This window comes from Mauremys mutica, chromosome 13 (genome assembly GCF_020497125.1).
Source record: "Mauremys mutica isolate MM-2020 ecotype Southern chromosome 13, ASM2049712v1, whole genome shotgun sequence".
NCBI classification, from domain to species: domain Eukaryota; kingdom Metazoa; phylum Chordata; order Testudines; family Geoemydidae; genus Mauremys; species Mauremys mutica.
This window is the reverse complement of record NC_059084.1, coordinates 823,062-834,724: the sequence shown is the minus strand read 5'-3', so window position 1 is coordinate 834,724 and position 11,663 is coordinate 823,062. Positions and strand designations below refer to the sequence as shown.

Genomic DNA, 11,663 nt, shown 5'->3' with positions numbered 1-11,663 from the left:
GTGAAGCAGGAGAATTAAGGCTGTGCTGCTAGGGGCTGCCAGGCTTATTTGCATATGGTGTTCTCTGCCTCCCCCTATGGGTGATAGGGGAAAGTTGAGGGCTGATGTGATTTGCATACACATCAGAGTGGCATGGCCAGATGCCCAATGCTGCCCCAGCCGCATGTCCCTCCCTTGCACCGTCTGGAGCTGCGTAAATTTTGCTCCAGGGCCAGAGGGCTCTTAGTGGGGGTCCAGAGTGAGCAGCCAGGGGGCTGATTTGGTGGGGAATGCAGGCACCCTCAGCAAGAAACCAGTGGTCCCAGCTTTGGTCTCAGGACCCAAGGCTTTTCAGCATAGAACTGTGCTGGGGGCTGGTGCTTGGAGTAGGTGGGACCACACCACAGAAAGTGTTGTTCCAAGTGCTTGTTGCTTCAGGAGGTAAGTGATGGGAGGAACAAAGGAGGCTGTATTTGCTGTGGGGCAGCTCATATGAACCAGCAAGGTGGGGCTGGAGACGGGACCCTGGGTAGATGGGGAAGGGGAGGGATTGGAGAACACAAGTCAGGCTGAGGCTCTGAGGTGCTGGTGCACCCTGGTGGGCCTGGCTGCAGAGCAAAGGGGCGCGAAGGCTCTGGTGGTGAGTCCCTGCCCCACACCAGTCCTGTGGAGTTACCTCCTCTCTCACACACACCCCACTCATGTCTTGCAAAGTCCCTTTATGGAAACCTGGCCAATGGCATCCTTGATGTCACACTATCACCATGGAGACAGATGCTGCCACAAATGCAGGCGCGTCTCCACTCTGCTGAGCCCCTTCCCATCTGCCTCCCCCCCCCAGGCGTTACAGACACGCGGCCCAAGGAGCCCAGTCAGGACTGGGGGTTTCCTGGCGATGTTGGGCAAATGAGAGTAGAGCCTGAGCATCTCTGCCCCCCTCCGCTGCCTGGCTGGGGTTAATCTGACCCTCATGCGCCACGTGGGGCGGGCTGGGGCTGGAGCTGTAATTCCAGAGCTCACCCTGGCCCTGGGGCCATCTAACGAGCAAAATGCCGCAAGCCAGACCCTGTGCCCCAGCCTGACGGAAAAGAGCTGAATTGTGAGTGGCCCTGAGCCTGGGGGAGCCCCTGAGCCAGCGGGTTGGACCCTCTCCACTGCCCCCCCGAGCCATGGCTGCCCCACTTGCCTCCTCGTTTCCTCCCGCCCGCCCTCTGCTCCAGCTGCTGAGCTCCTTGCCTGACCACGCCTGCCGTGCCCAGCTGGGCCGGCCTGGCTTGGGCTCGCTGAGGCCGGAGCAGCAGGGCCGGCTGGTGGGGCACTGTGGACTCAGGGGCCTGGAGGTGCCGTGCAGCAGAACGTACCTCCTGCTGCGGAGCCCGACGCCAGGCACAGCCCAGACCCGGCGGGTGCTGCTGCTCTAGCTTTGACCTCTCAGCAGGCCAGCGGGAGCCCTGGGAAGAGTCTGGCTCGGCTCTGGCCGGGAGCCTGGGTCCCTGGGGATGGCTGGGTAAGCTGGGCTGTGTGACTCCTGTGCGCAGGCTCCACGTCCCGGTGGGGATGGCAGTGCCGGGGCCTGTGCAGAACAGCGCCAGGAGGGCACTAGGACCATGCTTGGCAGCCGGCTGAGGGAGAGCCGCTCTGTCTCTTCAGCCGGTGCCTCGGCAGCCACTTGTGGAGAGGAGAGGCTGGAGCCAGCGAAGCGCTCGCCTGCCACTGCTGGGGCATGAGCCAGAGGTTCACGGTCACGGCCCTGCCCCGGGAGGAGGGGGCCCCCTGCCAAGAGGCAGCTGCTGCTCTCCAAGGAGATGCTGCCCCCCTGCACGGGGCCCAGCCTGGCAGCCTCTCCCGAGAAGACAGCAAAGGTAAGTGATGCTCGGCGGGCACGGTGCGGGCACCCCGTGGGCAGCACAGAGGGGCTGGCTGCTACAGTGACCTGCCAGGAGCCCTCCCGGTGGGGGGCAGGGCTGGGGGCTTCAGTCTGCCCTGGAGTGGGCAGGGCTGGCTGCCCCACTGGGGCGAAGGCACTGGGGCGCTGGGCTGCACGAGCAGCCATGTCTGAGAGGAGCCGGTTTCCTGAGGCCTTTGACGTGGCCTGGCCGGTGGCTTGGAGCAAAAGTTGCTTCTGTGACTGGAAAGAGGGAAAGTGCCTGTGGGTCCCGTGGGGGGCCGGGCTCCGCTCTGGGGAGGGCGTCAGGCAGGCAGATGGCTGGTTGCCCTGGGTAACCTTTGGCCTCTCCAGAGGAGCCGGGTGCTTGTGGCCTCCCTTCCCTGCCCACTGGGGGCAGGACTCGCCCGACTGGGCCCGGCTCCTCTCAGCTGAACCGGGAGCCGCTGCCGGCCCAGGAGCTGGGATGGGCACAGGGCCCGAGGGATGTGCTGGGGGTGGCTCTGCAGCACCTGTGCAGCCCCCTGCACGCACAACGCCCGGCGGGGCTCCCTGGCTGAGTGGTGACTCCGCAGGGAAAAACCCACCACAGGCAGCGAGGGCTCTTAAGAGCGAGAGACTCAGGGCAGCAGCCAGACACAGGAGGAGGCAGCGCATGAACTTCTCCACACAGCAAAACCAGCACCCCCCCGTCCAACCTGCACCCCCCCCAGCCCAGCCCAGCCCTGGGTGCCCCCCCGTCCCGACCTGCACCCCCCCCAGCCCAGCCCAGCCCTGGGTGCCCCCCCGTCCCGACCTGCACCCCCCCCAGCACAGCCCTGGGTGCCCCCCCGTCCCGACCTGCACCCCCCCAGCCCAGCCCTGGGTGCCCCCCCGTCCCGACCTGCACCCCCCCCGCGCCCAGCCCTGGGTGCCCCCCCCGTCCCGACCTGCACCCCCCCCAGCCCAGCCCTGGGTGCCCCCCCGGCCCGACCTGCACCCCCCGCGCCCAGCCCTGGATTCCACCCAGTCCCGACCTGCACCCCCCCCCGCGCCCAGCCCTGGATGCCCCCCAGTCCCGCCCTGCACCCCCCCAGCCCAGCCCTGTGTGCCCCCCCATCCCGCCCTGCACCCCCCCAGCCCAGCCCTGGGTGCCCCCCAGTCCCGAACTGCACCCCCCCCAGCCCAGCCCTGGGTGCCCCCCCGTCCCGTCCCTGCCCCCCCCCAGCCCAGTCCTGGGTGCCCCCCAGTCCCGAACTGCACCCCCCCCAGCCCAGCCCTGGGTGCCCCCCCATCCCAACCTGCACACACCCTCCAGCCCAGCCCTGGGTGCCCCCCCCGTCCCGACCTGCACCCCCCCAGCCCAGCCCTGGGTGCCCCCCCCGTCCCGACCTGCACCCCCCCCCGCCCAGCCCTGGGTGCCCCCCATCCCGACCTGCACCCTCCCCAGCCCAGCCCTGGCTCCTCCCACCACCTGACTGGTGCCCCCCAATCCAGCCCCCTGCTATTCACTTCTAGGACTTGGACTCCATGTCCTTCAGCTCACACATCCCATAGCCAGCCGTGGGCCCGGCATGCTGACTGCGCCGCTTTGGCCTCCCGATAGTGGAGGGCGAGACCATTACAAAGGATGGCCCTTGACCAGCCTGCCTCTGCCTGGGGAGGTGGCGGGTCAGATGTCCAGCCTGCCACCCCCTCCACTGGCTGCCATTTTGCCCGTCTTTGGGAGCAGACAAGCATGACTTTGACCTGAGCCTGGCGGCTAATGGTTGGTGCTCAGAGCGCCTGTCAGAGTCTGTGCGGCGAGTTGGAGCCGTGGCATCCTGGGTGTGCGTGTGTGCATGGGACGTCCTGGCTGTGTGTCCCCCCAGGGGTGTGCATGGGACGTCCTGGCTGTGTGTCCCCCCAGGGGTGTGCATGGGACGTCCTGGCTGTGTGTCCCCCCAGGGGTGTGCATGGGACGTCCTGGCTGTGTGTCCCCCCAGGGGTGTGCCTGGGACGTCCTGGCTGTGTGTCCCCCCAGGGGTGTGCCTGGGACGTCCTGGCTGTGTGTCCCCCCAGGGGTGTGCATGGGACGTCCTGGCTGTGTGTCCCCCCATGGGTGTGCGTGTGACGTCCTGGGTCTACATGCACGTGGGCCTGTGCCCCCGTGAGTCCTGGCTCTGCGTGTAGCCCACAGAGGAAAGGCACTGGCTGCTGCTCTGGGGAGAGGGCGGGGTTCTAGTCCTGGCCCGCCCCAGGGCATGTCTGTCGGTTGTAGCCCCGAGCTAGAGGGTGAGGCCGGTGGCAGCGAGGTGCAGGGACTTGCCCAGGCTCACCGGGGTGAGAAGCTGGCAGTGCTGGGATCGTCCCAGTCTGGCCGGAGTGGAGCCTACGCTGGGAGGGTTCTCGTGCCAGAAGGGCTGCCAGCTCCTGCTCATGGCTCAGCATGTGGGCCCTGGAAGCAGGGGGAGCTGCCCCCCCTCCCCCCGGGCCTGCATGGCTCCGGACCCTGGGCTGGAGCGAGGCAGTTCCCCATGCACAGCGTGTCCCAGAGCACAGGGCTCTTGGCTGCGCGTCCGGCCCTGTCACTGGAGCCGTATCGATCTCAGAAACCAGGGGGCTGCGCCTCGCCCGCTGCCCTCTCCAAGGGCACCTGGCGGGGACGTCTGCAGGGAGCCTGGTGAATCTGGCCCCGCACGGCAGGGTCGAGGGGCTCAGAGCACAGAGACGCGCAGGTATTTTGGATCCGGGCTGGGTGGGTCTGTGCTGGGGGTTGAGTGGTTCTGGGGCTGGCGGCCGGGGGTGTGTGTGTGTGTGTGTGGTTGTCACATGCCTGGAGGCTGTGGGTGTGCGGCTCATGCTGTGTGACCCATGGACTTGTCTCCTGTGCTCTGGCTGGCCACGGGGGCAGTGCTGGCCGAGGAGATGGGGCTGAGAGGGAGGCCAGAGCCCTGGGGAGCCACTGAGAGGCTGGAAGGCGCCAGCTCTGCGGGGACCTGCCCCCATGCCAAGGTGACTCACTGGGAGGGGGAGGGGACTGGAGCCCCTGGCCGGGCTGCGGTTGCAATACAGCCCTGCCTGGCACCCAAAGGAGCCCAGTGGGCTGGGGCTGAGCAAAGGGGGCTGTGGGGGTCAGTGCTAGGGTTGGGAGTAGAAGGGAAGCTAATGCTGAGGTTTGGGGGTCACAGGGAGGTCAGTGTCGGGGTTCTGGGGGGACATGGGTCAGGGCAGGGGTTGGTGGTTTGGGGGCTGTGCAAAGGTTGGGGTCTGGGGGGACTGGGGGGCAGGGCAGGGGTTGGTGGTTTGGGGGCTGTGGGGGCTGTGCAAAGGTTGGGGGTCTGGGGGGACTGGGGGTCAGGGCAGGGGTTGGTGGTTTGGGGGCTGTGCAAAGGTTGGGGTTCTGGGGGGACTGGGGGTCAGGGCAGGGGTTGGTGGTTTGGGGGCTGTGCAAAGGTTGGGGGTCTGGGGGGACTGGGGGTCTGGGCAGGGGTTGGGGTATGTGGGGGTCGGGTTGGGGGTCTGGGTTGGGGGTCGGGGGAGCTCGCTTGCTGGAGCTCGGTTCCCTGCGGGCTCGGAGCCTGTCGCTGGTTAAATGCTGGGCAGGGGGCTCCCTCTGCTGGCCGCTGCGGGAAGTGCAGGGACTGTTACCGGTGCCAGGCGCTGCGCGGGGGAGCTGTGCCCCGGACTCACAGGGTGAGAAGGGACCCCAAGGTCCTGGTCTGAGCCCAGCGAGATGCAGGAATTGGTGTGTCTGACCCATCCCAGACAGGCAGCTCCAGTCTCCTTTCGAGATCCTCCACCTCTGGCCCCTCTGGCTGGAACCGGCTGGTCAGGTCACCGGGGTCCTCTCCCCGCAGCCCATTGTCCTCCCACTGGCCAGAACCGGCTGTGTCTCCTGTGCCAGGGCTCCGGGTCACCAGTCGCTGGGGTCTCCATCCTCCAGGCCATTGGCTGGGGTCCCGAGTTCCCTCTCTAACAACAAACTCCCTCTGCATGCAAACCATTGGAAAAACAAGGAAAAAACAAGAAAATCCCCACTTCAGCACATCTCTGCCCCCTTCCAGGGTGAACAGAGCAGGGTCACTTAGCCAGTGACCTGGGGAAGTTCAGGGCCCCCGCCCTGTGATAAAGCATCGGCTATAACATTGCCCCCCCCCCACGTGGACCACCTGAGATTTAATCTAAATCTGCTGTGCTGCAGTTTGATCCCGTCGCCTCTTGTCCTGCCCTCGGTGGTCAGGGAGAACCGCTTTTCTCCAGCTTTTCTGTGGCAGCCTTTCAGGTATCTGAGAACCGCTCTCGTGTCCCCCTTAATTTGTGCTTGTGTTCCCCTGACTAACGCCTGGCACCCTCTGGCTGCTAGACCATGTGCCCCACGCTAGAGGCTCCTGCTTTGACTTCAACAGGCGCCGGGTCTGGTCCCACAGCCGACCCGTCCTGGGGCGTGGTACCTGCCGCTGTGTTGTCTGTAATGCTAGACCAGGCCCTGCACCCCGCAGCCCAAGAGCCCTGCTGCCTCACACAGGGTGACCTGTGGGCAGGGCGTGTTCCTGTGGGGGCTGCCCCACGGAGACACCAGCTCCGCTAGCTGCAGTGGACAAGGTCAGTGCTGGGGCGGTGACGGTTTAGGCAGCCCTGCTGATGAGCTGTGCGCTGTAGAACTGCTGACCCCGAGTGCACCGAGATCATGAGGTGTTAACCCTGGTGTGACGATGCGGTTCTGGTGGGACCCAACTGAGAGTGCCAAGTCAGGACCAATTGCTCAAACAGGACAGTCACAGCCCAAGGCTGAGGTTTTTCCACCTCTAAGGCAAACCAAACCAGCCAGACAAAAATGACTTTGGTTTCACCCCACTGGCTAACCACAAGTCACACAAGCAATTTCCTTAGACACTCCAGTCTCCCAGTATCACCACCAGTCCCACTCGTCCTGGGGATGAATGGTTATAAAAACCAACACCCCAATAAAAGAAAAAGGTTCTCTCGATCCCAAAGAATCAAGCCCCAGACCCAGGTCAATATACACATCAGATCTTACCCACAAATCACGCTGTTGCCAATCCTTTAGAATCTAAAGGTTTATTCATAAAGGGAAAAAGGTAGAGATGAGAGGTAGAATTGGTTAAATGGAATCAATTACATACAGTGATGGCAAAGTTCTTAGTTCAGGCTTGTAGCAGTGATGGAGTAAACTGCAGGTTCAAATTAAGTCTCTGGGGAACATCCCCCACTGGGATGGGTCATCAGTCCCTTGTGTAGAGCTTCAGCTTGTAGCAAAGTCCCTCCAGAGGTAAGAAGCAGGATTGAAGACAAGATGGAGATGAGGCATCAGCCTTATATAGGCTTTTCCAGGTGTAAGAACCTCTTTGTCCTTACTGTGGACAATTACAGCAAAATGGAGTCTGGAGTCACATGGGCCAGTCCCTGCACACCCTGCTGAGTCACAAGGCGTGTCTGCCTCCTCTCCATGGGTCAATTGTGTAGCTGATGGTCCTTAATGGGCCATTAATGCCCGCTAGGCAGAGCTAACACCAACTTGTCTGCGGTGTCACCCAGAAGCTGAGCACAAATACAAAATACAGACAGTACAGAGACAATACTCATAACTTCAACTACAAAATGACACATGCACACAGACAGCATAACCATAACCAGCAACCCATAACCTGGTCTTAGACACCTTATACGACCCCCTTTACATAAGATTTGGTGCCACTACAGGACCTTGGTTGCAAACCATGTTCTATATGATCCCAGTTTATATCAATAACGTCACACCCGGTACTTCCGGCCTCTCTTTGCTGCTGCATCACTGAGGCCCACGGGCTGTGCTCAGGCCACTTTTCCCAGATTGTCTTTGCAGCCACAAGGGCTAGAAACTTGCCGCTCATTATAACTGAAAGCTGAGATTCTCCTGCTCACTTGACTCCAGGAGTGACACCTGATGCGACTGTTAGAGCTGTTGTCAGGGTTAAGGGAGGGGCCTGCAGCAGGTGTGGGGTGCCAAGCCTGGGCAGTGGTGTTAACAGCTGTGGTAATGGGAGCTGCCCCTTTAAGAGCAGATGGAGCAGACTGAGCAGGTGTCTGTGGCCAGAGAGGGGGGACCCACCCTGGCTGTTCCAGACAGCAGCCTGCTCCGCCGCCAGCTCAGCAGGGGTTCACAGCGGTTCCCCGCTTGGGGGCCCCTCTGGGTTTGGTGGGTCCCAGTTCCAGCTTCCTATCCGCTGCCCCCATGCTCTGCACCAGACTGTGACCAGGCTGGGCTGGGCCAGGCAGGGCTGCCCTCTCACTGGGCACCACCTGGCACAACGGGTTCTGGTCACCGGGACCAAAACCACCGTGTGCCCTATGAACGTGAGCGAGCTGCAGCACAAGCTGTCGCACGCAGACGTAATGCACAAACACACAACACAACATAACACACATGCACACCCACACAGCACAGAGTGCACACACACAGTGCACATGTTCATACAACACTCTGTACACACAATGCAGCCGTGCACACACTCATTCAGCGCACACACCCACACACTCAGGGGGCTCAGAAATCACAGCCCAAGAGCATGACTGGGACGGGTGATTTCTGGCCTCGGGCTGGCAGTGCTGGAGAGCGGCTTGAGGGTCTCTGTCCCGGCCCAGCTCAGAGGGGCCGGCTCCTGCCTGCTCCCCGACTGTGAGAGCTGGAGCCTCCTTCCCTGGCCACCAGGGGTCACCCTTGGCCACATGCAGCCTGCAGCCCTGTCTGGCCAGGCTGGAGCTGGGCTGGGGGGAGCCACTCGCTGGCCTGCCCTGAGCCCCCTGCTCACCCATTGACCCCTCAGGGCGGCTTTCCTCCCACAGGGCCTGGGGGTGGACTGGAGGGGCAGTGGCGGGCCTGTCCCTCTGTGTGGGGGCGACAGACCCTTGGGGGGAAGGGGCCAGGCCAGGGGTGTCTCTGGGATCCCTTAGGGGTGATGTGCAGGATCCCTTCCCTGGCCCCACGTGAGGCGGGAAGCAAAGGGCTGCAAATGCAAAGCAATTCCCCAGGCACTTGCTTCACTGCCCTCCCTGCCCCCAACCCCCACCATGCCATTTCCTGCACCCCCAGCTCCCTCCCTGCACCTCCAGCTCCCTCCCTGCACCCTGACCTCACCCTCTCCCTGCACCCCAGTTCCCTCCCTGCACCCGCACCCCACCACCTCCCTGAACCCCCAGCTCCCTCCCTGCACCCTGACCTCACCCTCTCCCTGCACCCCCAGCCCTCTCTCTGCACCCCGCACCCCCAGCTCCCTCCCTGAACCCTGACCTCACCCCCTCCCTGCACCCCAGCTCCCTCCCTGCACCCTGACCTCACCACCTCCCTGAACCCCAGCTCCCTCCCTGCACCCTGACCTCACCCCCTCCCTGCACCCCAGCTCCCTCCCTGCACCTCCAGCTCCCTCCCTGCACCCTGACCTCACCCTCTCCCTGCACCCCCAACCCTTTCCCTGCACCCGCACCCCACCACCTCCCTGAACCCCCAGCTCCCTCCCTGCACCCTGACCTCACCACCTCCCTGCACCCCAGCTCCCTCCCTGCACCCTGCCCCCCAGCTCCCTCCCTGCACCCTGACCTCACCCCCTCCCTGCACCCCAGCTCCCTCCCTGCACCCTGCCCCCCAGCTCCCTCCCTGCACCCTGACCTCACCCTCTCCCTGCACCCCCAGCTCCCTCCCTGCAACCTGACCTCATCCCCTCCCTGCACCCCCAACCCTTTCCCTGCACCCGCACCTCACCACCTCCCTGAACCCCCAGCTCCCTCCCTGCACCCTGACCTCACCCTCTCCCTGCACCCCCAGCTCCCTCCCTGCACCCTGACCTCACCCTCTCCCTGCACCCCCAGCTCCCTCCCTGCACCCGCACCCCACCACCTCCCTGAACCCCCAGCCCTCTCTCTGCACCCTGCACCCCCAGCTCCCTCCCTGCACCCCAGTTCCCTCCCTGCACCCGCACCCCACCACCTCCCTGAACCCCCAGCTCCCTCCCTGCACCCTGACCTCACCCTCTCCCTGCACCCCCAGCCCTCTCTCTGCACCCTGCACCCCACCACCTCCCTGCACCCCAGCCCTCTCCCTGCACCCGGCACCCCACCACCTCCCTGCACTCCCAGCTCCCTCCCTGCACCCTGACCTCACCCCCTCCCTGCCCCCCCAGCTCCCTCCCTGCACCCTGACCTCACCCCCTCCCTGCACCCCCAGCCCTCTCTCTGCACCCTGCACCCCCAGCTCCCTCCCTGAACCCTGACCTCACCCTCTCCCTGCACCCCAGCTCCCTCCCTGCACCCCAACCCTCTCCCTGCACCCTGCACCCCCAGCTCCCTCCCTGCACCCCCACCCCCAGCCCTCTCCCTGCACCCCCAGGCCTCTCTATCCTGATCTCTCTGCACTTCCCCTCCCCCTGCAGTTCCCTCCTTGCACCTTGTCCTTAACTCTCAGTCCCCCCCCGTGCACTCAGCACCACCCTGCCCCTCTCCCTACCCCCCCACCTCTGGCAACTGCTCGTGTCCATGCCCCTGAGCTGCCTGCAGCTGCTGTGGGTTTTCCCAACACAGATGAGCCCAGAACTACCTCAGGCCAGGGGCTGCAGAACTCTGGGGTGGGGGTGTGTGTGGGGGGGTGAGTCAAGAAGGACCCCTACCCCCACCTGCCGAGGCTCCCACCTGCCAGGGACCTGGGCTGCAGGAGCACAGTACCTGGAAGCCCAGCCCCTGCCATGGGGTTACCCTTGGGCACAGACACACCTGGCTCTGTGTGTCCCCTCCCCGCATCTCTTCTTGGGGCCTGGGTGGTGTGGGGCAGGGCTGCAATGGGCGGGGGGACTGTGCCAGGAAATGTGGGGGCTGGGCAGGGCTTGAGCTGGGAAAGCGGGGGCTGGGCAGGGCTGTTCCAGGCAGGGTGCATGACCAAGTGGGGGCGCTGTGCAGATCAGGGGGGCAGGCAGTGGCCTGGGTCACAGCAGCCCTCCGGGCTGAGGGGAGGAGCTGGTTTGGCACATGCTGTGTGGGGCTCAGGTGGGGCCCCTCCTCGGGTGCTGCGGGGTCAGTTCAGCGCCCCACAGAGCAGTGAGTCGCCTGCTATTTGTCCTCCCTCCACACCCCGGCCTACATGGGAGGTTTTGCCAGGCCCAGCCGGGACTGCAGAGATCCCGCTGGGGCCTGGTTAACGCCTGCCCTGGTCCTGCTGCTCCCTGTCCCTGGTCCAGGGGCAGATCAGGGGCCCGATGAAGGGGCAGGGTTACCCCCACCTTGGCGGCCGGGGGAGACTCTTAGATTCAAAGTGATTCTTAAAATAAAGCCTTGAACTAGTTGCTGTAGGCTCCAGCAAGGACCTGGTTGCTGTGGCAACCCCTGACTCCGCTTGCGGGGGCGTGGGGGGGAACCATGACTGGCATATTCCTGGCTTGGGACATGGTGCCAAAGGGCCCAGCTGGTGTGGGGGACGGGGAGCAGGGCTGTGCTGTGGGGCACGTGTGGGTCCTGTGCACCATGGATCCAGAACGTCTCGCCGGGGGTGGGGGGGATGAGAGCCGGACTCCGCTGCCTACCCCCTGCGCTGTGAACCCTGGGCAGTGACTGGAGGGTGCCCAACCCGATGCCCATCCTGTCCACCCCACCTGAGGGAGCCCTAGGCCCAGTCTCCTGCATGTCCCTTCCACCCCAACAATTCCCAGCCCCACACCAGCCTTGCGTTTGCTAGACAAGCCACAGCCAGCTCAGCTTGTTCCTGACCCAGCCCCACGGCATGGGCAGCCCCTGCTGCGCTGCTGTGGGCGGGGAGGGGGCAGGCAGGGTGTGTGGAGAGGCTCGTGGGAGTTCAGGG

At 64.5% G+C, this 11,663-nt stretch overlaps 1 protein-coding gene across 2 annotated transcripts in view; it reads left to right on the top strand.

The window, feature by feature from the left end:
• Nucleotides 1–369: 369 nt before the first annotated feature.
• SLC12A5 (solute carrier family 12 member 5) overlaps nucleotides 370–11,663 on the top strand; it is a 108,142-nt gene continuing 96,848 nt past the window's right edge. Inside the window, exons 1-2 of one of the 2 annotated variants that reach the window (XM_044986586.1) lie at nucleotides 850–1,078; nucleotides 1,630–1,841. In XM_044986586.1, the coding sequence (XP_044842521.1) occupies nucleotides 1,703–1,841 (139 nt within the window). In that variant the 5' untranslated portion in view covers nucleotides 850–1,078; nucleotides 1,630–1,702. Of the gene's footprint in view, nucleotides 421–849; nucleotides 1,079–1,629; nucleotides 1,842–11,663 lie in introns of those variants that run through there. The other variant, XM_044986588.1, reaches the window with a different exon arrangement.